Raw genomic sequence first — 27,534 nt, 5'->3', positions numbered from 1 at the left:
TTCTAAGTGAAACTTCAGGAATGAAAATGTTTTAAATTTAGAAATTGTTCTAAAATTAAGAAAAAAATGATCAAAAGGGGTCAAAGAACCACCACGTGAAAGAGCACATTTCATTTTGAAGTGGCTGAAGTGTTTTGGGTTGTCCCAAAATGAATATTTTTAGTTTCTATGTTGAACCCCACCCCCACACCCCCAAAACAATCTGTTTCACTTTTATCTAAATCAGTATTTTTCCCAAGTTTTATGTTTGCCCACCAAAATAAAAAAAAACATTTGTCACCCAGTAATAATTGTAAGCCATTAAATGTTTTTTAGACTTATTCTTAGTTCTTAATCAGAACGAACTGCATTCCTAACAGCTGCAGTGTCTCCGGGTGGCAAGAGTTTGTTATATCTCAAAAAAAGATGACAAGAAATTAGTGACAGAAAACCTCTATTTAGTTAATGAATCAGCCCAACTCTCTTTAAAAGAAAACAGTAAAACATTAGAAGGGAAAAACTGTGGTTTGAAAAAACTCATGAACTTACAGCCTGTACAATAACAGGAATCATAGCACTCTCTCTCTACCTCTCTCTCTCACACACACATATGCAAGTACACGTGCACGTGGACACACACACTCACTCACCATATGCACATGCATATGCACATGCTTGCCTCCTGTAGGAAGGAAGAAACTTCCTGGTTTGGAGTGCCCAAGAACTTCGTGTAAAAAAGGGCTTTCAATAAGCACTAGATCCCACCTCCTCTGTAGTCTGTACCCCTCCCTCTACTGTCTCTGACACTGACTTTGAAGGAGGAGTGAGCCAATTGTCTGTGAGTCCTACAGAAAGAAAACCTGCAACTTAACAGCTACTGAGGGAGAGGGAGAGAGAGGCAGGGAGGAAGAATCAATAGAGAAATTATAAAATATAGAGAAAAGAAAAGCCCCTTCTGGATGGGAAAGAGAACACTTTAAAAGAAATCTCAGATCAGGAAAAAGAATCTATTCATTTTTTCTGTCTGGCTTTTTTTCTATTGCAGGAGTGAGAGGCGCACTTTCAAATCTGCTGTCTTAAGACATTTTCAAGCCCTCCTTTTTACTGTGAATTACTCCCCTTTATCTATTATTTTGAGGTTATGTAAAAACAGTATGGGTCGGCTCAATGTACTCACTAGCCTCAACGGCTAGATGTCGCACCCGAGGCCCCTTTCACCCCAACAAGTCTATGAATTGCAAGTTGCAAGAAAAGCAAGTGGGAGTAGGAGACAGCTTTTTTCCTTAGCGTGAACTGAGACTGTCAGGAGAAGAGCACATCTCACCAGAGGGGGAAAGCTGCTGTGGCTCTATAACCTGACTTTGGATCATGTCAGTCTTCTGATCCAGTAAATATCCTCCGGGGGACCATCCCCTGGAGCACTCCCTCCAGTCCTTCTCCCTCCAGTTAGGGTGCTAAAGTGATGCTGAAAAACTGAGCCCAGCTCAGCCACTTGGGATCTGGAGAACAGCAGCTTTTTCCAGCAGCAGCAACAGCCTCTGATAAAAAATCATCCAGACAGCTGCAGGAACTGCACTACAATTCAGGACTTTTCCTCCAAAGAAAGAAAGGTAAGGGAGTGACAGCGAACCTGACATTAATGTAGCCGGGAGACAAACACCCTACAGAAATTAATAGTGGTGTGCATGAAAATGAAAGGGAGTCCAGGACTTTTCTAACCATTGCCCGGTCTGTTATATGCAGCTTGCTTTGCTTCTTTTTAGCTAGATGCAGTAGACCATTTAGGGCTACTAAACAGAGAGAGAGAGAGGTACACTGGCTGGTTACTATGGACAGTGACACACTGGAATATGTTTAATGGATGGTCAGGAGAGGGGAATATATCCAAATCATCATTCAGGTGCTGAAAACCAAAATGTAAATGCTCTGCGGGGCAAGTTTAGATGCAGGTTTACTATCTTCATTCTGTTTCTCTGATCTGGTGCAGAAGTTCAGGTTATTCAACGCCTCACTGGAATTTAAGTTAAATCTCTGGCACTGCAGGAATGCACTTCCTGGCTTCAATTTGCAAAAAGTAGCCTAGCTCAATATTAGGGCAGGGTGATGAGAGTCAGGAGACCTGGTATTTCATCCTCACCCTGTCACTGGCTCACTCTTAGATCTCAGGAGAGTCCTTTAATCACCGCTCGCCTCAGTTTCCTCCTCTGTGTAAGGGGGGGGTAAAATTAATTATCTACCTTTGCCAAACAGTTTGAACCCTGGGCTGGAAAGGCCTATGGAAGTGCAAGTCATATATAGTGGTTTGTTATCCCTAAGTCTGTCCACAGAGTTAAAGGGACAGCTGGGAACTAATCTATTCTTAAACCTTTAATAAACTTGAAGGGAGGATGTAGATTAAAACCAGCTGGTGGTTGTTTGTTTGTTCCTCTCATTCCCTTCTGATTGATTTTATTTTATTTAGTCCATGCCCATGTGGTCCCTTTCTATTTCCCCTTTCCTGCCTTTAATCTTTCCCAATGTTGGACTCCTCTGCGTCCCCAGGGGGGCTTGAATTTAGCCTCTTTCTAAGGGTGGGAGAGGAAAATGGTTTGCTTTACTGTGGCGGTGCAAAGAGGGAGCCTGCAAGGGCAAATGCGTACTCCTGGTACTGCAGCACCCTAAAAGTCAGACTTACAATGGAGGTAATTAGAGAAATGGTGGTTACAGGCATCAAAGGGCTGAAAGACTCTACTGTGCCCCAGACAAAATGCAGGCAGGAAAGCGCGGGAGGCTCTTCAATGAGTAACCACAAGGGAACCAAAAGATTGCAGTTTAAATTAATAAAATCTGACTCTGTTAGGGAAGATCTGCCTGCAGCTACCTCTTCCTCTGACCCTAAGGGCACAGCCATGCCTCAGGCAAAGCCTTATGAATGAGATGTACCTCTCTGTGTGCACATGCAATGCAGTTTTGTCTTGCTCAGGAGGGGAGGCACTGTGGTCTAGGGATTAGAGTTAGGATGGGGGGTGAGAGAGTCAGGAGATCAGGTCTTGTACCCAGCCCTGATTTGTTTGACCTTGGAGAAGCCCTTGAACCTCTCTGTGCCTTTGTCTCCCCATCCATAAATGAGGGATGAAGGTAATACTTTCCTCTCATTCTGAAGGAGGAATTTATTTAAAAGCTTTGAAAACTTCAGTGTTATTGAAATGCAAAGGATGTTGCTGTTGTTAATTTATTCTATCTTTCATGCCCAGGGAAGGGGGGGAAATGGAGCTCCTCCTGCATGTTTGGATAGAAATAAAAAGTGGATAGTATATGAGGCATTTCCCAGTAAAATACTCTACCATGCTTTATCTAGTTTATTAACTGACCTAAACTAATAGGGTTTTCCCTGGTTCCCAAGACACAGTGCTCTGTGGATTATTAGCCTTGACAGCTAGGAATTTTTCCTTCATATTCATCCTAAAACATATACTGCATACAGCTGCATCAGAAATCCCCCTGAGTGAGCCAGACAGATAATAGATTGATTTCAGTGAAGAAAGCTGAGCTGTCTGATTTCAGGAGGGAAAGCTGATAGGAATGGGTTATCCAGTACCAGCCCTAGGCATCCACTTAGAGGAGATGCAACAACAGAAGCTGCTACCATTGCCACACATGTCACTACTGCCACCCAGGGCAGAGACCCTGGTAGTTTAGTCTCTGGGTTATCAATAAAGTGACACTTCCCAAACAGAGCTGTATTAAAAACCAGTGCATCAAAGACAAAACTGATGTGGTTTTTTTTTCCCCAACTGGATCCAAACCTAAACAATCCTCTTTCAACCAGGTCACTTGTTTGCTTTTGGCCTTTAGTTCATCTTGAAGAACAGAAGTCCGTTCTTAACTCTCCAGAAGGGTTCATATTTCCAGTGTTCAGCATCCCAATCAGGGCCAGATTTTTCAAATGTTTAGTACCCAAAGTGAATACAACCTGCAGGGTTCATTTGGAAGTCTGGCCCTACGTATTTCCTATGAAAATCAGCTTAGGAGTGTCTGTCTCACCACTATTCTTTCCCCATATCCCCTCATGGTGGATCATCCCTGGTCAGCAGCCTAAGTTTTTTTTCACGATTCGGTTGGTTATATTTGGGTGATCACACACTTCAGCCACTTCAAAGGTACTTGCTAAAAAGACCATTCCCGCCACGTGCTCCAAGACAAAAGAGGTGATTCATATGCATGCGCATCGTCGGGTGACTGTATTGTTGTGAAGCACGACCCTCCTACCAGTTAAGATGAGACATTCACCTGCCTGTTTTCATGATGGGCAGAATATTTTTGATTCATTGTCAGTGCACTTGGTTGCCTCTCAGAAAATATTATCACTTGCATTAAGTTGTCTTCCAGAGGCAGACTGATGATCAGGCCTCCTCTGCTGGGTACCATAAAAACACCCCTTGAGATTCTCTTATTTAAAAAAACACAGCTGTCTTCTGCAGCATGCACTCCAACTGCTCGCGTGCCACTATGATGAGATATTGGGCCAAATCCTCACTTGGTGTAAATCAGCATGGCTCCATTCAAATCATCACAGCTATGCCACTTTAAAGAGTCGAGAATTTGGCATTTCTTAGAGCATCAGATCCTTTCTGTAGCATAAACTCAATGTTTTCTATATAGCTCACCTGGAAAAATCAACTCCCTTGCTTTTTACCTAATAAGCACAGCACAAAGAATGAAGGGGGAATAAAATTTCTTCCTTAGTCTCTCCATCTCTCCACCTGGCATACAGACCCTAGAGCTTGCCAATCTGTGCACAAGGGAGAGTACAGAGGGCCTGTGAACGTGATTGGGCATAGGTGTTACTGAGGAAAATCAGTGGCTCAGCACTGATGTGCTCCAAAGGTACAACCTGCTCCAAATTACATCCTGAGAATCCAGTCCAAACAGCAGGCCCTGTCCTGCCCATCTGCCCTAGCAGACATTCATAGACTGGATCAGGCCCCTGCTATATTTGTACAACATCATGTTCCGAGTGTCCAGCCTGAGTAATTTAGACTGTCATCCCCTCCACATTTAATTTAGATGGTGAACTCCTTTGGGGCAAGCGCTACATTTTTTTTCAGCACTTCACATAGGGCTGAACATGCTGTCAATGATCAGTAAATAATAGTAATAATAAACAGGAAAGTTCTGTTGTCGCCTTTGGCTACAGCACAAAGCTGGTTAAGGATGCTGGCTTAGATTTCTTAGAGGTTTCTTTATTTAGCACTGGCTATTTCTTTGCTTCTGCCTTGGTTCTTCACAACACAAAACAAAGTAGAAGATTTGCATTGTTTTCCCTTGAGATAATATCCATTACATAAAGGCGGGAGAGGGAAAAAAAATCACACAAATCAAAGGGCAGAATCCAGATGTCAATCCAAACATTATCGCTCATTTTATATAAATATTTAAAACCCGCCATCCAATAAACAGTATTAAATTAAACAAACAGCACAGCGGGGACTTGGTTTTGCCTTTGTAAATTTGTAGAACCAAAACAAACCCTATCTGAGTGCATCTCCGCCACTACGACAACTAGTTTTGCACAGCGGGCCTGTATTTTTCTTTTCTGGCTGCAGAGTGTTTGATCCTGACAGATCAAAAATGTCTGTGGAATCCTGATTTTTTCTCTCAGAGTTTCCTGCGTCTTTATGTTCGGCCTGTGTGTAATCTCCAGGGTCTCTAGACTCACTTGAGTGGTCATTGTCTGGAAATCTTGTCTTTGGTTAGAAAAGAATGCTAACCTCTCCCTCCCTCCCTGCCCCTGCCTCTCTTCAGTTGCTCAGTTCAATCAAGGATTGCCTGAACTCAGATGTCCATGGATATGTAAAGAGTGATGCAACCATGAAACATAAAACTAGCCTTTTTGCTGTTTTGTCCACCGACCATCTTACTGCAAATGATGCAGTGGTGATGGTTTGGTGGTAGGAATCCACAACATTGAAGGTTACAAATGGTGGGCAATAATCTACTTCCACAATTAGAAAAAGATCATTTGGTATCTATAACCTAGAGCATGGCTGCTTCTGGGTCAGTTTTGTCTGATTCTCTTTGATAACATTTTAGGATGCTTGGGGCCAGATTTTTAAAGGCTGAACGTCCAAGGATTTCAAAATCTGAGCGTTGTACTCTAGTCTCTGATCTCAGAAAGGGATTATTGTGAGCACGCCCTGTTTAAGTACCTAAACTATGTGGCCAGATCAAGTGGGAGCTGTGGGGCTTTTGAACACTGCTGGAAACCTGAATACTTCATTTAGATATCTAAATAAGAGCTCCTCTCTTTTCAAAAATCTGGTGACTGTTATATGACCAAAAAATAAATAAAAGAGGAGTCCTGGCTAAAGCCAAGCTGATAAAGCTAGTCCTTCATGTTTAAACAAAATGACAAATTGGAATTTAAGACTTTATTTTCAAATGTAAATGTCTTCATTTTGATGAGGTTTAAGAAAAATTTATGGAAGGCTATTCCCACTTCTATAGTTTCCTTACTGACAACTGATCTGCTAAGAAGAACCAGACTTTCTCTCTTACAGCAAAGAGCCATTTAAAGTGCATGAGATTTTTCCTCATATTTATCCTAACCCCTTCTGCTTCTGTTTTGTCTGTTCCAGCACCAAGCAATGATGAAGACTGTGTCCAGTGGGAATTGCACCCTCAATGTGCCAGCCAAGAACTCCTACCGCATGGTTGTGCTGGGAGCCTCCAGGGTGGGGAAGAGCTCCATTGTCTCTCGCTTTCTCACTGGCCGGTTTGAGGACCAGTACACTCCCACCATTGAGGATTTTCATCGCAAGGTTTACAACATCCGGGGAGACATGTACCAGCTGGACATCCTGGACACATCTGGGAATCACCCTTTCCCTGCAATGAGGAGGCTGTCCATACTGACAGGTGAGACAGGGGCTGCCCGTAGCAGAGTAAAGAAAGTATCCTACTGTTAAGTGGTGGGTCAAGGATCCCAGCTGCTTATCTCTATTTGAAAATAGTATCCTGGACACAACTCTTTCTGAAGAGTCTGCTAGTCTAGATGCTAAATGAAAAAAAAAAAATGAGAACTATCTATTGGGAATGCTGGATAATTGGAGGGACCTAATGTTAAAGGTCCAAGATATGCCTTTTCCCCAATGGCTTTTCCTAGCTGGAACACTCCAGATATCACCGGGAAGGGTATGAACTGCACAGGAAGCAACTCAGACAAGTTCCAAAATTTGAGTTTCTAAATCTACTTTCTTTCCTGACTCTCCCCAGATATATTTCTGTAGCCACAAGCAATGAAAAGCAAGTAAAAAGTATACATTGAAGGATTTTTTGTAAAGGGGTTTAAAAAGATTCCTTGATTTTCCACCATTAGAAATTCCAATTAATAAAAAAGAACTCTCTAAAGTTGTACCCACTTTTATGATTTCTCCTTATTCTGTGATCACCCAAAATAAACAAAAGCACACCAGAGAAAAATCGAGGCCTGGTTTTAAAAGTACAACTTCCTCAACAGTCCCTGCTAAGTTCAGTAGGAGCTGTGGTGCATTTGTCACTACTAAAAATCTGAGTATGGATGTGCATGGGGGTGTGAACAGAGCCAAAGTTTGTCACCAGCTTGATGTCATGGCCCGCCAGTTATCCAATGGTGGTCTGAGGCAATACTTAATATTCCTGGATAGCAGAAACTGAATTCTCAACACAAAGTTGCAAGGATGTGGGTATTTGCTGGGATCCAGAAAATCTTTCTTCAGAGAGCTGCAGGGTACTTCACTTAACAGATGGTTTTGTTAGCATCATTTTATATATGTATAGGGTGACCATGGGCATTTATAGACATGCTGGGGGGGGGGGGGTGCTTTAATTAGCGCAGCTCCGAGTGCTGTGCTAATTAAAAGTGTTAGGAGCATCCCGTGTATCAGCATCCCCACACTGAAAAATGGCAGCTGTGCGCTTTGAACGAAAGCTCGCCGAACGAGCTTTAGTTAAAGCACCCCCACCACCATTTCTCAGCACAGGGACACTGATACACATGATATGGGAGTCTGCTGGAGCACAGTAATTACCACACTCCAGCAGACTCGATTAATCGAGTTGAGAGGGAGGGCAGTGTCCCAAATTTCCCAGATGATGTCCTAGATTTCCATGATTTCCATATGGTCAGCCTATATATGTATAAGAAAAAATCTCTTAGCGTTGGTATTTGCATATTTTGATCTTCCACTTTTCCTGAGCGAATAACATGGTAGCAGAGCACTGAGTTCTGGAAAGGTCATTACGAAGCCCTTCTGAGGCTATTGGCTCTAAATCCTGAGGCCAAGTGCTGCTTCTGTTCTGCTCAAAGGGTTAGGGCTACTAGTTTTCTGCTCTTAAAAAATTACCACACAATAGCAAATAAAGAGGAAAGAAAAAAATATCACAGTAAAATTAAGAAAGAGGCTTGTTTACAAAAAGGGTACAAATGAGCAACACCAATGGGTGAAATGCATCCTTAGGAAGAGAGAACAGGATAGAACTGAGGTCATACTGCACTTCTAATACCTCTATATGGCTCGGTAAACAACGGGGAAGGTGAGTCAGAAGGTGATGTGAAATGAGTGTGTTTTAGAGAATTAATCAGATCAAAGGAAAAACAGTGGCAAAGAGAAAACTCATGGTGGGAGGAAGATACCCACTTTTTTTTAAAATAGACTGCTCCAAGGTGAGTTCTAAAGAACAACGCCTCTGGTTTTCTCTTTTCATTGCAGGGGATGTTTTCATCTTGGTCTTCAGTTTGGACAACAGGGAATCTTTTGATGAGGTCAAGAGGCTCCAGAAACAGATCCTTGAAGTCAAATCCTGCCTGAAAAACAAGACCAAGGAGTCAGCTGATCTGCCCATGGTAATCTGTGGCAACAAGAACGACCACAGTGAGATCTACCGGAAAGTGCGCTCAGACGAAGGGGAGGTCCTTGTGTCCAGTGATGAGAACTGTGCTTACTTTGAAGTCTCAGCCAAGAAGAACACTAATGTGGATGAAATGTTCTATGTCCTCTTTAGCATGGCCAAGCTACCTCATGAGATGAGTCCTGCCCTGCACAGGAAAATTTCCATCCAGTATGGGGATGCCTTCCAGCAAAAATCCTTCAGGATGCGCCGGGTCAAAGAGATGGATGCCTATGGCATGATCTCTCCATTTGCTCGCCGGCCCAGTGTCAACAGTGACCTGAAATACATCAAATCAAAAGTCCTTAGGGAAGGACAGGCCAGAGAGAGGGAAAAATGCAGTATCCAGTGAAGGGGACTCACTGTTTGGGGCAAAGACTACATGTATTTGCAGTGCCTTATTTAAAAAAAAAGTTTGAAAAACTCGAGAATGGGCTCTTGGGACACGCACCTCTTGGGGGACACGTACCACAGAGGTGAGGACAGCTCTTCTTGGAAACTCTATAACATCACTAATGTAAATAGTAACTTTCAAGCTAGTCTTGTAAATAGTTAAAGAAACCATATGTCTGAGATACGGCTAGTTTTTCCAGTTTTGTAATTTAAGTTCCCTTGTCTTTTTCTTGTCTAAAGAACGCAGACTCATAAAGAAGATTCAACCTCATTCCTGCCCAGGAAATAGGTTACCCATCCACAAAAAGTATTAGGTATATGTAATTTAAAATAACAACCCAACATACAGCCTTTGCTGTGAGAGAAAGATGAGTGTGCGCTTTCTTTTCAGAGCACTCTTCAAAAACAAGACTTACAATTTAATCTCCTGCCTTCGCTCCAAGAGCAAGGGTATTAGCAAAGGTTTCCCAGACTGAGAGAGTATTCTGTATGTGGATATGTGATTCTGACTTGCCATTGAGCGGACCTCTGGTTTGGGGAAGCTTAGAAGACCTAGGGATGTGATTTTGCTGCGGCAATATTACTTCCTAATAGTCATCAAACCAAACATCATTTTGTATTATAGCTTCAGTTTTGTTTTGTTCCCCCTGCTCCAAGCAAAAGCAGATGGCAATTGTGCTTTTCAAATTAAAGCAGTATCTACTGGTCTGTTCTAGAACTGCCAAGTGATTTTCAGTTGTAAAGTTGCATAATATGTACAGTAATTGAAAGTGAAATTGTTGTACTGTAAAGCCAGCACATCTGACTGCTTTGCTCGCCTCACGTATTATTGTTTCTTGAAACAGCACAGACCTGTCACGTAGACTCTGAATACTTTTGTATAAACAGCAGCTGTGTCCTCCCTACTTACAACTGCAACAGTTCCTTCCATCTGTCTTTCACAATAGAGATGGACCAGATGTGAAATTGTGGTTTGAAGAGAGAGTTTGGACCTTCTTCCCCCAAAATTCATGAGTGATTGGATATCGGGCATTGATTTGGGACCAACTCTAACTAGACCCATCTTTTCAATTATTTCTTCTTTTAAAACACATCCAGCCCTCCAATTCAGAGTTTTCCTTTTTAGTCAGTAGTGTTTGCCTCTGAGCAGAGGGTAGACACAAGCCTATGCAGAATTCATGTACTTGGGCACGTCTACAGGAGATGTTTACTGCGGAGTAGACTAATTAGCTCTACAGTAAACATTGTGTGTCTACACATGCAGCCCTATTAGGCTGGAGTAAAATAACTGACTCCGCAAGAGAGTAGTATTTGTAAATCCAAGTACTATCCTGATGTGGAGTTCTTTACTCCACAGCAGCACACATGTGGACACTGCCCCGGCTGGCTGGAGCACAAGGTTACTTCATTTCAGGGGCTGCCTGCCAACTAGCCCTGCAATCAAGCACCCTTGTGCCCCAGCCAGCCTCTCTATAGCATGTTAAGCTCGGGGAACAGGCCCAGGCTGGCCCCACAAGGCCTCCTATTAGCTGGGGCTGCTCTGACCTGGCTCAACATGCGACAGTCCGAGACACACATGTAAATGCAGTGCCTGGGAGCAATAAACTCCAGTGCAATAAGCACCGAAGTTTATTACATCACATTAATATGCACATGCACCCCTTACGTCCTCGAGAGCATACATGTTGTGCTGGCTCTTGTGTCCAGGAATGCATTTCATCTGCTGTGATTAACTTAGGGTGGAATCATTCTTTCCTCTTCCTTTCATGCCCCTGTCCTTTAGCTGACTCCCTGCCCTTTCTGCTTCAGCATCTCTTGCTTGTTGTGCTGGGACCATGTGTGCACTCAAGTAGCCAAATATATTCATTCCCCGAGATACATGCGTGCCACTTCCATTGGCATAAATGGGAACTGTGTGTACACAACAGTGGGCAGAATGTAGTCCTAAACCTGTAAGTAGCTACAGAGCACAAATTCTTCCCATGAGTGTGTTCTATATACCTCATACCACCCCTCGTATGGTCTAATCTTCCCCATCCTGTCTTGCTGAGCTAGCTCACAGCTCCAACCAAACTACATTTTATAACCTGCCAGATGACAAAGAATGATCAGCATTTCCTAGAAATAGCTTCTGAGAGCCAAAGTCCCACCTTTACCTGCCCATCCCATCCCTGTTTTGTACTGTACTACGGTAAAATACACAATTGTTGGACTCTTGGTGCCATGGTAACTCCCTGTATTCCTATGTCTTTCACCCTCTATAAATATGTATATGGTTCGTGATTAAACCTGATTTATTTATTAGCTGTGTCCGAGCTGTTTTTGCTTTCTGCAGGAATAGATAAGCTTTTTTTTTTTTCTCATGTAAGGGGCCAGGTGGGTCTGTTGAGGTTTTGGATTCTGTTTCCAAATGGAAGGATAAACTTGGAGGAGTTCCTGTGCCCCCTTCAACCTTCAAGGGGTTAATACTGATCTGATGGGAATGGAGCACTTCATTTCCTCCCAAAAGATCCCATTTTGTATATGCCTGACAGAACTCTGAGGATCCCCCATATCTGGCAGCCCAGATTGTCTGGGTCATGGTGAGCTTCACTGCTGCGCTACAAGCCAAAGGCCAAATATCTCCTGCCAAACACTAGCAAAAACAAGCACTACTCTCCCCACACTGCCTCAGTGCAGGACGACAACTTCTCTCTCTTCCCCTCCTTCACTTGGGGCTTGGCTTTGATGTGGTCTACGTGAAGAATAATGCCTGTTTTCTACATTCCCTCCAGCTCACTGTCTGCACTTGTCACCCCTGCATAAAACCAGGGCTGTTATTGATGAGCGTTACTGAAGCTCTGCTTTCCAGTGGGTAGGAGAAAAATCAGGGCAAGTCTCAAATCTGTAGTGGGGGGGCAGGCTGCTGGCAGAGGAGATGGGAACAAGCATTAAATCCCCCAGGCCTGGGTTTAACAGAGACCCTGACACAGCTGGTGAGCCTGAGGAGGTTGTTTTTACTGAGGTTATTTTGTCCATTCCTATAACAACAGGGTGTACTTGGATGACGCTTCCAGCATTGGTCCCTCCATGCATCTCTCTCCTTTATGGCATGCTGAGTTATTCAGGATTTAAAGGCTAACAGGGAGAGAAGGATATATGAACAGTAAGTATTGTGCAGCCTGGGTAACCCACCAGTTTACCCCTGCACTTCCTCTCCTTCCTCAGCAAGGAGCAGAAATCAAATGAACTTCTTTCCCTACAGTCAGATGGGGCATGAAAAAGATCCCCTTAGAGCTCCTAATAAATCCAAAGGTAGAATGTCCTGAAGTGGAAAGAAGGGATGATCCTTTGGCTCTTGGGAGAGGAACTGGCAAAGAAGGTAGAAAAATGAAGAACTGGGAATCTCAGTGAATAAGAGGAAGGTATGTGAGAGAGCTGTACCAGGCAGCACTTTCTGAAGCACATTGGTGCCCGGAGAAGAATATAGTGGCAGAGATATCCCAAACTGGCTATTGGCCAGTTATTACCTGCTTCCATTCTCTGCTCACCACCTTTCTCAGCCAGCTCACCCATTAGGAGACACAGGAGTATGAACAGGCACAAGGGTCATTCTGCTGTTTACAGAACATTAAAAAAAATAAAAATGAAGGGTTTTTTCTGCCCAAGGTGCTACTGCAATGATCTTCTGTCCTGTCTTGCTCCTGACCACACCACCACAGCTTTTGACAACCTCCACCTTCTAACCTTTGGTAGCTCCCTCTTGGGGACTGGATAATGTTCAGCTTCTACACTTGCCTTCCTAAGCTTAGATGTTGCTGCCCCGAGCCTGCAGTCCTGATCCCGTGTGTTACATAAGGACAATAGCCTTCCTCCTTATTATGACCTTCTCCCACACCTGTCTTTTTGCCTTCCTCCATTCCCCTCTTCCCCTTCCTTCTTCCCCCCAGGCTTAGCATGACCTCCAGCATATTTCCCATTCAAACCTTTCTTGTGGGTCCCATTGCTCCCATTAGGAAACTCTAAGCCACGCTGCCCTTCCCATGCTGCTGAAAGGAAGCAACAAATGAGAGAGGAGGAATCTGGAGACAAACATCAATAAAAGCCAGCAGGAGAAACGCATGTACAGATGAATGTGCATAAGCATGTATTCTTATTATAGTAATCCTCACCCTCCTTTTGTATCCACCTCCCCTTCTTTTTTCCATGGCTGGCTAGTTGTTGCTTAAAACTGGATTACGGGTTCCTCAGGGGAGGACTGGTGCCTTTTATGTTTATGAAAGCAGTTGTTATCAGTAGCATTATCATTAATTCGTTAGTAATCATATATTTAATTAGTATTGCTTCCAGAAATTCCATGATAGGGGCTCCTTGGTGCTGCTGTATGTAGCAACAAAGTCTCTGGTCCAGGGAGTTTACAATTTAAACAGCACACTCTAGGCATAATTATAAATAATGATGAAGAGGTAATTAAACAAGCTGATCAATAAAAATCACCGAGAGGACTGACAGGAAATCATGATGGAAGGGAATATGTAGGTGGGAGACTTGTTTTGATATTTAATCTAAGGCCTTGGACTATCCCATCTGTGACTGGGCCTATTCCTTCTCAAGAAGTCATCGCAGCACTGGTGCACTTATTCCTCATCCCCACCTGCAGTAGGGAAAATCTGCTGTAGGACGAAGGCTTTCCAGTTCCTCTGGCATTCAGACAACAGAGCCAGTCCCAGGTAAGTTCCAGTCTGGATTCCAGTCTGCTTTGGGGATTGAGACTGCACTGCACAGAGATGCATGATCCTTTGCTTTATTTAGCCTGGGATCAACTACCTATAATGGTCCTCACTAGAGCTTTCAGTATAACTGAGTCTCTGCTTTTGCTCTGATGTTCTCAAGTATATTGCTGGCATGTCTGACTTTGTCCTCCAAGGGTTTGAATTACTGGAGTTATTGGATAAGGCTGTATAGTTGATCTCATCCCCAAACATCATTGCTGTGATTTCCCAGTTATTCAGTGCTTGTAGGGAAGAATTCTGTTTCTTCCGCAGCAGATAATCAAAGTGCAGCTTGCAAACAATTCTAAGCCACCCAACTAAAGTACAGAAATAATTATATTGCCCCTCTGGATGCAAGAAGTACCTCTATTATAGGAACAGAATCACATTCTGGAGGTATCTTCCTATTCCTCTAATGAGGGCATTTACATACCCAGGGCGGGGGTAAGGCAGGGGGTGTAATGAAATCAGTCCTACACTATAGTCGGGTAACTTAGAGTCTATTGCAAGCTTCCCTTCGATTATCCACTAGGTGAAACAGAATTCTGCCCATAGTGTACATGGCACTTTAGAGATCAGTAAAAGAGGTAGAGAGCCCCTAAGTGACTGCCAGCCAGCCTTAGATAAGATGTTACACATAGAAGGCATTGGGTAGTCAAGTACCTGGTGTGTTCAGGGATACATCAAATAGGCAATGTGGTTGGTGTAGTAGGTTCTGCATGTTGGATGAGGGTTGTTTGTCTTCACATATTTTAGTTCTGAATACTGCTAGTCCACAGGTTTATTTGGTGCGGAGAGAGGAAGGAAGCTGAGGGTGAAGTAAGGGTGAAAGTTTTGACATGAAGCAGCCTGGATGGGTTGAGGCCATGCAAGCAAAAAAGCATCAGACTGATTCTCAGCTGCCCACCTGTGTTCTGTAAAGAGCTGCAGACCCTGGCTCTTTTGCAAACCCAGTGTCTCTGTGCGCCTCCTTCAGACAAGTACCTGGAACAGCCTGCCATCATGCCCAAGGCCAGCCTATGACAGAGCTTTGGCTGTGGCATCTGCTGGGGGTGGAATATTCCACACATTTACTCCACCACTAGCATATTCTTTGCTTCACTCACCTCCGCTTCCAAGTGGCAGAAACAGCAGAAGGTCCATAAGGCTATGAAGCAGCAATTGCAACTCCTAGAATGATCCATTCTTTTCAGCTCTTTGTCAAGGGATCCCAATTGTCATAGGACAATCAGCAGTTCTTAAAAATCTCAGAATATCTTCCTACTGTATTTATAGCTGACACTGTGCTCTGTTTCCTTCATCTCCAGCTCCAAAGACCTTCTGTAGGAGCACACAAACCTTCTGCACATTGACCATGAGTCCAGTACTGCCATCTTCTAGCCCTCAACTGGCAGGAGACTGCCATATGCCACGATAGTCTAAGTACCTCCACATTTGTAATATACCTATGGCAGTGAATATTATATGTTTGACATTGAAAGTTGTCTCATTTCTTCTCTGCAGATGTTTTTAATGGCCACATTTCTCCCCTATATAGCAGAGCTGTCATCACCACCACATGGAACAGTCATGCCTTAATTGATATGCTGACATCCCGCTGCCCAAATGGAGGCCTTCAAAGACACTAAAACGCCACTGACGCATGACTAATCCAATGTGCGACTTCACTTATAAAACCATCTGCTGACACCAGACTACCCAGCTGGGGAAAGCTATTAACCCATGCAATGCTTCCGCCATCTACACACAGCTTCAGCATGTCAGTTGTTTCTGTTTTATACAGGACATGCATAGCTTTGGTTTTATTACTTTTGACCTTAAGGGCATGTCTACACTGCCAGGGAGCACTTAGTGATTCTTCCATTTTTTAACTCTTCCAACCCCAGTTGTCAGTGCTTGACAATCTCTCCAAGCATGACAATATCATCCATGTATGCAAGAAAGATTTATAATGCTTCCTTAAATTTTTCTCCTCCTATTTTGCCCTCAGTTAGCTTTGCCATCAGACAGTCAATTGAAATGTTAAATAACATTGCTGAGATAACAAATTTCTGGTGTGTTCCTGATTCTACTGAAAACCAATCCATAATATAAACATTGCTTTCACACAGCTAACTACCACAGTAAAGTTCCTCCAATAGGCATGAGAGAGGTAGGTAGCTGTGTCAGTAGCATCTGGTGAAGTAAGCTGTTACCTATGAAAACTTATGCCTCTCTGAACCAGTTAGTCTTTAAAGGACCACCCTGCCCCACCTTCCTCTAGTCCTTAGGACCTTTATTGCTATAGCAGAAACCACAGTACTGACTAAAGCACTCAGTCAAAAGTGGCTACAAGTCAATAAATGCAATGTTAACTTCCTTCTATTGCTCTTGTAATTTTTCAGTAACAATCCACAAAGCATATATGTACTTCAAAGCACATACATAGAGAGAGAGAGTATGTCCGTGTGTTTGGATAGTGGATCAACCTACATGAAAACTTCGGTAACTATCTCTCGGGGGCTGAGAGAGTGTTTCCATTTGTACAACAGTATTATTGTAATCCCTTTTCCCAGGAATAATAGCAGTAGTATTTCTCTATGGTGTCGGCACACTGATTGTTCTCCTTTTTTGAAAACTGGACAATGTAACCCCTTTTTCCTATATTCTGAAACATGATCCATTTCCCAAACAACTGAGGTGACTGTCTGAAGCCAGCTAATTAAATTCATACCTTTACTCTTCAGCAGTTTTGGTAAGATATAGCCAAGACCCAATGCTTTTTCATTCTGTCACTGTTTAGAAGAAGTGAAGCATACAGTCAATATTACTGTCCTATTTTGTGCTGGGTTCTTTTTCTGGATCAAACTCTAGTTCATCTCTTGCTGGGGACCTGTCTGTTAATGCACAGAAGTATTCATTGTCACACTTAAGTAGTACATCAGTACCTTGACAGTATTTTCCATTTTTATCCTTAACAAGTGAAGCTGTAAGAATGGACATCCAGCTGAGATATTCAGCATCTCAAATGCACATCTCTGATCGTGCCTCTAGGAAGTTTCTTCAGTGCTCTCTGTAGTGATCATGCTGGTTAGCTTCCTTAACTGTGTATTTAAGATATTTCTTTTCCTCCGTTTCCTTTTTTCTCATCTATTCACTGACTTGACTGTTTTCTCCCAGTGCACCAGTAGTACTCTACCTCTTTCTTTCTCTCCTATAGTTTCTTTCTCTCCCCACCCACAAGAACCATCTGAAAATATTACTTCTGGGTTTTTTTCTTCAGTTTTAAGTAGTGACCCCCTTTCAGGGACCTACCCCTCCATTTTTTTATAATACTAGCTTATTTGGGTTCTTATTGGGTTTCATTGTGCTAATTTAACTGTGTATTTAATTTCCTTGCAATCTTACCAGAGTGCCTTGGGTAGAGTGGGGAGGAACATGGGTGGGGGTACTTTAGAAGTAAGATTATTGTTATTACAATAACAGGCCCATCAGCGGCATTTAAAAAAAGGCTTCCTTGAAATAAGTCTGAAGTGGGATATAATGTATAGCTCCCCAGTGGTTTCCATAGTGACAGTCTCTTCTCTGCGCTTACAATGAGATTTTGCAATGGGTAAGATGCACAACAATTTATCGGTGCTAGTACCTGGGTGCTTATGTCTTTGTGGGAGTGCAACATTAACTCATCAGTCTCAGTGATACGAAGACAAAGGGCCAGTAGATACCCCACTCTGCATCCCTTCACTAATGCATTCAGTAGGACAGGTATTGAGAAATGTGGTGGATGTGCTATATTATATGTAAGACAGCAACTTCTCTGCAGTAATTACAAGACATAGTATTGTGGTATTTGCCCCAGCAAATTGAATGCTGATGAGATGTGTGGCTTTAAGCAGCATTACCCCATCTTCAGCACTTGGGATGGACCAGAACTATGATGTTTGTCAGTCCTTTCTCAAGCCTCAGACTCCCTCAGTCCCTAGAGAAATACCATCTGGTGGGTTCAGAGCCTGAGACTTCCCTCCAGGGAACATTTCCTGCAGCTGGAAGAAGACACTTCTAAACCAGGACCTCTACTGGCTCCCCAGCCTTTTGAGTCAAAGGCCAGTCACAGCATCTGGAATATTGTATTGACTAATAGATTCCACATTCCTAGAAAGTTACTGACAACTTGGAGGGAGTCCAGAAAAGAGCAGCAAAAATTATTCTGAGCCTAAAGGGACCAATTTTTATAAGAATTAAGGAAAGAGCAAAACATACCGCTTAACTTAAATGATGCCTAAGGGCAGTGGGAATTTGAAAACACACTGCAATTATCAGAAGCTTGTAGATGCCAACCAAGAGGAGAAATTCTTTAGAGCTGATGCCGAGCCATCTAAATGGGAATAACAGGATTAAGTGAACAGGGAAAATTTAAGATAAGGATCAGGGCAAACTTCTCAATACCATTGGAATAATCTCCCAAGGCATGTTATGGGAGTCTCATCAAGATGAAGCTAAGAAAAACATCAGCTATGTACTAGCCAGTAGAGAAACATGCTTTGCTAGCAGGAGGAAGGACTAGATGGCCTAATAGGTTATTTCCATCTCTAAGGTTACATCTGTGAAGTAGAATATGGGACACTTCAAAGCCCACATCAAAGAAAGCTCCCCAGACAGCCCCATCCTTCAAACTCCCTCCTGCACATTCACTCATTATACCATTTGGAGGCAGGAAGAGAGATCAATTGTACAATGGAGAGCTGACCTCCTCTTCTATTAGGACCTGTTTTGAGAGCATCTCAGCTGGAGCTCAGTGAACTATTTTCAGCAAACAACTTTTTCAATGAATTATCCATGAACAGACTCTTGCATATGTGTTCATTATTCAAAAGTATTTGATGAATGATTTATGCAAATGTATTCCAGCCTGTGGATGGGTAGATGGATAGATAGCATAGAATTGTTTAGATGGGACACACAGAAGGGGAGGGATAAGGTCACCATGGTTTTCAAATATAAAAAATAGGGCAATTCTACAGCAATGCCTTTTTAAGGTTATGAAATTTTTAAGTGCTCCTTTCGGGCCTCTTTCTTTGACCTTCATGGCTTGAGTCAGAAAAGTTCCATTAGGTGCAGATGGGAAAAAAAACCAAGTTCAACTTTCTTTCCTTTATCATCCAGGACCCAGGAGAGAGGACAGAAGCCTCCCTTCCCTGGCCACCTTCCTCTCTCTCCTATCCAAGATCCTGGAGCAGGGCTTTTACCCTGATTCAACATGGTCATCAGCATCTATGACAATGTTTTCCCCTGACAAATTCTGGCCTTGAGCAATGCTTGCTGTGAAGCATAGACTTGCTACATGATAAGGGTAACCTGAGACCACACTGAACATTTGATGTTGGTTCTAGCAATATGTCTGGGATAAACATTTTGCAGTTATCAAGATCCCTATGGTTTTGATTAGTGAAATGAAAAAAATCAGAACATAAGCCAGAATGAGAAATAAATGGCAAGGGCACTGAGACCTCATCTGAAAAAACAAGACTGATGACAAAAAACTGAGACAGGTGGTGTTGCTAAGGAGGTAAACACTATAACTCCAAACAAACTCGCCTATGGACCTGAGGAGGCTGCAGAGCCAGATTTGGCAAGTTTAGCTTGACTCTAATACAGCCCATCATCACCAAAAGGAAAGACAACCCAATGAGGCTAGCCCAGGATTTGGAAGAATTGGGTGGAATTCCCTGCTTTGCCAGTGCCTTTCTGTGGAAGCTTTGGGTAATTCACTTAGGTCTAGATTCTCAAAGGAGGGGATTTAAATAAATTAAAACTCAGGCACCTTTGAGGATCTGGGCTTTGTATCTCTCTAGGACAGATTTTTACAGCTAGTGAGATGCATAACACATATTGATTTTAAACCCTTGAAAAGCCCCGGGGCTCAAAGCCCAGCTTCCCTCTCTAACAAAGGGTATAATAGCATTTGTCTACCTCTTCAAAAAATATTGTGAGGATAAACATATGAAAGACGGTGAGGCATTCAGACTGGTGACGGAGATAAGTACCTAAAATAAATATCACCTCAACTAACTGGATTATTGAAACTGAATTAATGAACTATTTCAATACCAATAATGGGACAAAACAAATACATTTCACAGAATCCATGCAGCACTACATCACCCTGCTATACAGAATAATCATGTCCTCCTAAGCATTCGTGGAGTTGGCAGTTGGGAACATCCTAGCAGGCTCAGGGCTAAAACTAAACCAAGATGGAAGTGCTATTCCCTTGTCAGCCCCTAGGTCATTGGTGATGCATAGGGGGTGGTCGTGGGTGCACGTGCACCCCCTGAGCTTGGCAGTGCACCCCCTGCAAAAAGCGCCATCGACGCTGCCAGCTGCACCTGCAAACAGTCACTGCTCGCCCCGCCCCCCCCCCCCCGCCAGCACCACTGGTGGCATCTGCAGACAGTCCTCAATCGCCACTGGCCACCACCAGTGCTGCCAGCTTGCCACCTCCCCCACTGGCGACACTGCCGCAGCCACTTGTGGGAACTCCCCGCTCCCCACCGACACCACCTGCAGGTGGTTGCCATGCCCACCCAGCCTCCGGGAGCACATGGCGTTCATGCCCTAGGTCAGGATATATTGATATGGGAATGGCCTGCAGACAGGCTAGAGGTTAGGTAAGGCTTGGCCTGACATGAAGTATAAACTCCTCATCTGTCCTCTAGTTACTTTGGAACCAGGACACCTAATGAAAACACCAGATGATTAAAAAAATTATATGTGGCATAGCGGAATGGCTTGTTGCCACACAAAAAAAATGAAAACATTTTTTAAAACCCAAAAAGCAAAAAAGGCAAATAAACACAGAGCAGAGAAATGTTCTCCTAAGTGACAGAAGCTTGCCTAAGGTGACGGGTTTGGGGATGATGAGGATAAACAGCTCTCTCCGGAGCCTTATTAGTGAGAGCTCCATAGCTCCTCTCAGACACTTTTTTATGAGATTCTGCCTATTGGGAGAACCCCTGATTGGCTATGAGAGCAAAGAACAATTCTAGCTAGTCACAGCACTGGCAAGACAGCAATTACTACCTTGCACATTCATACTGACCAATATGCCCTGCAACTCTTTTGGCTCTGGTGGAGTTACACAGGGTCAGGTATTTTTATTTTTACTCATTATTAATCATTTATATTATGGTAGTGCCTTGAAGCCAGGGGGTGTGGACAGATGTAATATGTGAAGTGCTTCAGATATATCTGAAGCACTCCAAAGGGCAAGCTGAAAGCCCTTTGGGCTAGGAACAGAAGTTACACAAAAACCACTGCAAGTGATCAGAAACTGGTTCAAATCTGTAATACAACAGAAGTTCAGTGCACATAAACCGCTTTCAAAATGGCTAAACTGGTTTAAGATAAACCTGGATGGATGTAGTATCAGGCTTAACTGATTTAGGTTAAATCAGTTTATTGAACTGCTGTCCCAGATCCCCTTCAGATTCAAGTTAACTCACAGTCCTCCAGCATCCCAGGATGCTTTGCACCTCCACCGCATATCCCACCTTGCAGGGTGGGCAGACTAGCCTTGACCCAAGCTGTCTGCTCCAGCTGAACAGAGGCATGCTTTAGCACCCCCAACTTCTAGCCTGGACCACTGCAAGCATGTGGCCCCGTTTCCAGAATCAAAAGTGAATGTCTGTTCACCTGCTTCTTAGTTCAATCTACTCATCTTAGACTAACCTGTAGAGATTGAACTGATTCAGCCTCAGGCTTTTTGACTGTCTGCACTTACCCTTGAAGTGTTCCAAAAAAGATGGAAACACTCTAACACTAACGTGAAGTAAACAAGTACTATTTAGCAGAGATTCAAAATAACGTTCTTCTTGTTATTCATGTACAATCTTTGGAGCACAACAGGGAAGGACTCAGTCCTCCAGTATCCTATGCTTTCCTCTCCTTTCATGGGTGAAAGGGGTGGGTTGAGTGGAGCACTGGACCAGCTGGTGCTTTTCTTTTCCTGTTGCCTCCTCTCCCCTGGAGCACCTTGCTGCCAGAACCAGGAGATCCTGAAGGCCCTGAAGCCCCGTGCCAGAACCAGGATTCCTGCTCTCCAGCTTCCAATGTCTGCATACCTCTCTGTGTCTGGTCTCCTGGTTCCACCAAGGGAGTGCTCTGGGAGAGCAGAGGCAGAGTGGATGGGAGGACAATTCTGCTCTCTATTTACCCTCTTTGTGGGAGATGTGCCACAGCCCCATGTTGCAGCTCCTGGCTGGAGTGTATGCCACTGCATGCAGCTGTAATGATTTTGAAGCACTATAGCCAGGGGGCACGGCAAAGAACATCCATGACCGAAATACTCCATTTTTAAAGTGATTCAGTTGTTACGTCTGTCCTTACCCAGAGTCAGACCAGGATCTCATTGTGCTAAACCCTCTACAAACAGAGCAACAATGTAGTTCCTGCACTAAAGCATTTACGGTGCAAGTGAAAGCCAAGGCAGATGTTGGGTCACAGTATCTAAGTAGATTGTGCCCATCCTTATGGTACCTTTTTTGTCCCTCATTCATGCTGTTTGTTCATCTGCCAAACTCTTTGCTTTAATTCTATCTGTATGCTAAATTGAAAGGCATATGGCAAGATACACTGTAAGCTAGCCACGTACCTGGTTAAAGTTATAAATAAATGAAGATTATTTTTGTGGAGACCTGGTAACCAGTATATTCCAATGGTAGCAGAACTGATGACTGGTCTAATTCTAAGGTTGCTGTCCCTTCAGCTGGACTTGCCAAGACAAGTGGTGAGAACTCAAGGGGACTGCAGCTGGGGTCTGCCCACCTCAACCACCGCTGCCACTGATCAACTCTCTGCTTGGGGCAAGTGGCAGAATAAGCCCCCGGCTGCCTCCTCCACTGGATGCCAGAGGGAGGGGGAATAACCCCCCTCCCTGCCTCCCACCTGAAGGGCCCTGCTCCACTGCTGCAGTGGAGGAGGCAGAAGTGGGGTTATTCTGCCATTTGCCCCAAGCAGGGAGTGATCGGCAGTCAGGGCAGGCATGGCAAGTCAGCACTGCCCATAATGCAGTAGAAGGGGCTGCACAGAGGCAGGCAGGAAGACAAGTGTCCTGGCCCTGCTGTGAATGGAATTTCTTCCCCTCTTTATGTCCCACCTGTCAGGGGAGCCAGGGCTGGTCCGGGCCTGTAGGTGTCAGCCCATGTGCGTGGTCAGCTGGGTACTGCGCTTCCTCCAGAACAGTGAGCCTTAGTGGCATCTGCCTAGTGCCAATGGGCCCAGCCTCTTGCCCAGTATGGACACAGTCCCAAGTCCCAGCTTCCTACCCACTACCAGCCTGGCCCTGGGCAGATGGTGTTAGCTTTCCCTGGTCTGCAACCCTGGTCTCTGTGTTTGTCTCCCACTCATCCTGCAGCTCCTGCTTCTCCCTGTGCTACTTCCTTGCAACCAGCGGCAGGTCATTCTCCCCAGCTTCTCCACCCTGCAACCCTACATGGACACCAGGGGCCTCTCACACTGTCTTTTCCAGGCTAGGCTAACTCAGGTGGTCTCTCTCCAGTCTATACCACAAGCAGCTGTTTCCAGGCTGCACACAGCTCAGCCCTGCTTCCATTTCCACCCCTGTGCCGGTGAGCAAATGGATTCCTATTTGAAATTCAATTTCAAATTTGATTGCTGTTTGAAACCTAGCAGTGCTAATATTGTGCAGAATGCACCAGTCCCCCACCCCATCCACTCTTAAAGGATCTCACAGCCCCCATAGATGCCACTGGACCCCAGCTGAAAATCATGACTTGAAACCTTCCTCTCAGCAGTGTTGCAGACTTGGCAATTTTATTGCTAGATCCAGTAACGTTTTACAGTTACTTAGTAACACCACATGTGCATTAAGGATCCTATGATAGTTTACTGCATGTAATACTTAGCAAGTTGTCTAGTGACATTTTTGATGACTTTAGATCAGTGGTGCTCAACCTTTTGGCCCCACAGGCCAGTTGAGTGGCATGGGGCCTGTCTGCAGGCTGGATCAAGCTTTGGGGGTCTGGTATCACTTCCTCTTGCCTTTTGCATGCCAGGACTGAGCCCTGGAGGCCCATTGCCACCCCCTCCCACCCCTTGCATGCCAGAATTGGATCCCTAGGGTCTGGCACCACCCCTTCCAGCCAGGATTGGGGCCTGGGGGCCTGGAGCCATCCCCACCCAGCTCTGCACACTGGGATCAGGTGCCAGATCCAGGGTGCAGGACCTGGGGCTCTGCATGGGTCTAGAGATTTGGCAGTAGGGGAGTGGTGGCACAGCTTTTCCACTGCCAAATTTCCAGATCCATGGGGATCCCATGGTACCACAGCCCAGATCTGGCCCATGGACTTTTAGACTTGCTTGTCAAATCCCTGCTCTCAGAAGCAGGAAAGACGAGAGATGGTGATCACTTCCAGCTCAAAGCCTGCCATCTCTCCTGCCTAACAAGAATCAAAGAGGGGGGAAACTAGTGCTGTGGGTGTCCTCTTACTTTCTGGAAAAGCAGTTGTCCTTCACATGGTACTCATAGTACATCCATTCCCTCTTCTCCATTTTCTTCTATATGCCATGTCTTATCTCAAAGAATAATAATGTGTCACTTCACTACAAGAGATGAACATCCATGATAGCATACTCCACCAGAAAGGAGAAACTACTCCTCTTAGTCTGATCTTCCTTAAGCAGTGAAAAGCCTGCTGTTTAGTTTCAGAAACCAGAAGGCTCAAGAGTCCCACAGCAGAAGGTTTTTACTGTTGTGCAGGTACATTATGCAATGGGGTCACCATGGGCAACTGGTGCCACCTTAGTCAGGGGGGCATGTGCCCCCCCAGCAACCAGTCAGTGACCGGGGAATGGGGGGGGGGGGGGAGAGGTGTTCCACCGCGCCAAAACTCACCAATTGGGAAGCAGTCACAGCACTACATCCAGTGCTCCCACTCCCCAGCCAGCGCTCTCAGGGAGGGTACCGGTGCTCCCACCTGCTCCTTCTGCACACCGCCTAACAAGGGAGCCCGGCCATTCAGGGGGTACACCAGCACTCTCAGTGGGTGCATGTGCACTCCTGTGCACCCCCTATACATTGCCATCAGGGGTCACAGAATAAACTGCATCACCTTGAAGCACCTTGCACCCAGGATTCTTACAGAACAATGCAGCTGAGCTCAGTGGTTTTACGTCAGAAACCTTGGCTTACCTATTAGTTTGGCCTGCTGGAGGAGTAGAGTCAATAACCTCACAGAGGCCTCCCTTTGACATCTAGCCAACAAAGTGATCTTGCAGAGGCCTACCCCATGCAGCAGCCCAAAATGCTGGAGAACTTCAAAGACACCTGTGCCTTGACACAAAAGAGGTACTTGGTGAAAAACCTTCCTGTAATAGAGCCTACCACCTGTCCTAAGAGGGGCAAGCAGTGACCAGTTCAAAAAACTGAGCCAGGATATGCCTCTCTGCAAAAATGGGTTGGTTAACTGGCAAACCCACACAACAAGACCTCATTTGCTCTCTCCTAGGAAACCTGTTTGAGGGTGCAGAAGAGGAACTATAAGCTGGGAAAAACAAAGCAGCCAGACACTAGATGAGAGTAGTCAGTCGGCCTTAGGGAAAATGGCACCCTAGGTGTTTACCAGCTTCCAGGTCTTCCTGATAGTAAGTGGAGCAGCACCAGCCACCAATGGGCAAAAAGGAATTGTCCAAGCTGGGAGTTTTCCTACCTGCCTCCTATTTTGTACCAACCCCTTGCCGGTTTCACCTTGCCCTCCGGGGAAATGGGGCACCCAGGGAAAGGAGCAGAGCCGGCTGCTCCTGGCTCTCCTTTTACTCAAGAGGGGGGAAGAGAGCTTATCACCTCCCCAACCAGCATTCAGAGAAAACCAGAGTAGAGGAATTTTATTTTCCTTCTGTCAACACTGGTATTTCTACCACCCCTTTAAAAACAATAGGCACTGCAGCCACACAGGAGACAGAGAAAGGACAGATTGCATTGTCTGTTGCTGTCTAACCAGCTTTTTGCTCCTCCTCATCAAGGGATATAATGGAAGAGGAAGCAAATGTTATCCTGTTTACCTGTTAAGTGCAACAAGACATCACGGAAAACCTCTTCACTGTTAGTGAACATTGAGGCAGTGGAACGGACTGCCTAGAGAAGTTGTGGACTCTTTACCACTGGAGGTGCTCAAGAAGAGGGTGGACAGTCACTGGTCAGAGATGATCTTGGCGTAGGTGTGGCTATGTTCTGCAATGGGTATTTCCTGTGCTTCTGGGCTTTGCTGGTTGCCCTCTGCCCCCTCCTGCTATGACATGTCAGGGCTGTTTTTATTTAAGCCTTCCTCAGAGGTATTGGGTGTTGGCTGCAGCCAAGGCTGGGGATTTTGACTGGAGTGTCCCAGTGCTCCTGCTGTGATTTAAACCCAGAGGTTCCCAGCTAGAGGGTCTTGCCCCTCAGCTCAGGGTCAGACCAATTGCCACAATTGGGGTCAGGAAGAAATTTTAACCCAGGATCAAATAGGTATGGACCATGGAGGGCTTTGCTTTCCTCTGTAGCGGGGAGTGGGAGGGGGGCAGCAAGGGGTGTGTGGACCTTTTCCTGAGATCTCTTGAGCATCTATTAACAACCTTTATAGAATCAGGACATTGGTCACTGTGGTTCCCCTGCTTTGCCTGTGGCAAGTTAGGGTGTTATGTCTTGTGTTGTGTCAGGGTTGACTGTGTAGCTTTTGCTAAGAGGCTGGGCAGTGGATATGTATAGAATGGTTTGGAGAGGGATGATCCTGCCTCGGGCAGGGGATTGGACTAGGTGACCGCTGGAGGTCCCTTCCAGCCCTGCTTCTCTATCATTCGATGCAAACTTCTACACTGGCATAATTGCCATCACACTGATGCAAAACAAAAAGTAGTGGGCAGATGCTTCAAGCCCCTAAACTGTGGTAACATTGTTCACTTGTGAAAAATTGTGAGTTACATAGGCCTAGGTTTCAACCCAGGCTACCTGTTTGCTCACAGCAGAAAGGGTGTTACCTGTTCCCTGCCACCTATTGGCAAGGCACTGCCGTAGCACTTACTACCCATGGAGAGTGACACATCTGTCTCTAGTCCCTGATCCCATAGTAACTGTATACAAGCCCAGTGCAAGTTATAATAAGGAATGCAAATATCTGTCTACACCTTTATACAAACTGTGCCCTGGCTGCTTCATTCCCCCACTCCTGGCATTCACAAAGTGTCAAAGCACCCAGATGGTGAATATGCTGAGATGAGACTGACTGAGCTCTGATGCTTGTTCTTTTGGAGAACCAGTTTGTCAGGGATGAAGGATAAAAGTAAGTAAATTGAAGCCAGCTAAGACTCTAGAAGGACACAAGATGGGAGAGAGTAGGGGATGGGCAAATAGGAAAAAGCAGGAGAATTATTAAAGGGCCAATTTTCTGGCCTTAGCCAAGAGCCCAGTTCCTATTTGTTTCACTTTGCCCGTGCTATGCAAAGAGCCTTAGTGTAAATGAGAAAGCCAAGCTCC

The 27,534-nt window shown here is 44.7% G+C and overlaps 1 protein-coding gene across 1 annotated transcript; it reads left to right on the top strand.

The window, feature by feature from the left end:
- Nucleotides 1-810: 810 nt before the first annotated feature.
- RASD2 (RASD family member 2) lies at nt 811-11,580 on the top strand. Its single transcript, XM_006258540.3, has 3 exons — nt 811-1,589; nt 6,597-6,876; nt 8,709-11,580. The coding sequence occupies exons 2-3, from the start codon at nt 6,606-6,608 to the stop codon at nt 9,236-9,238; spliced, it is 801 nt and encodes a 266-aa protein (XP_006258602.1). The 5' UTR covers nt 811-1,589; nt 6,597-6,605; the 3' UTR covers nt 9,239-11,580.
- Nucleotides 11,581-27,534: the final 15,954 nt, after the last annotated feature.

The sequence above is a fragment of the Alligator mississippiensis genome, chromosome 4 (assembly GCF_030867095.1).
Source record: "Alligator mississippiensis isolate rAllMis1 chromosome 4, rAllMis1, whole genome shotgun sequence".
Classification (NCBI taxonomy): Eukaryota; Metazoa; Chordata; order Crocodylia; family Alligatoridae; genus Alligator; species Alligator mississippiensis.
This window is presented reverse-complemented; position numbering and strand designations above follow the sequence as displayed.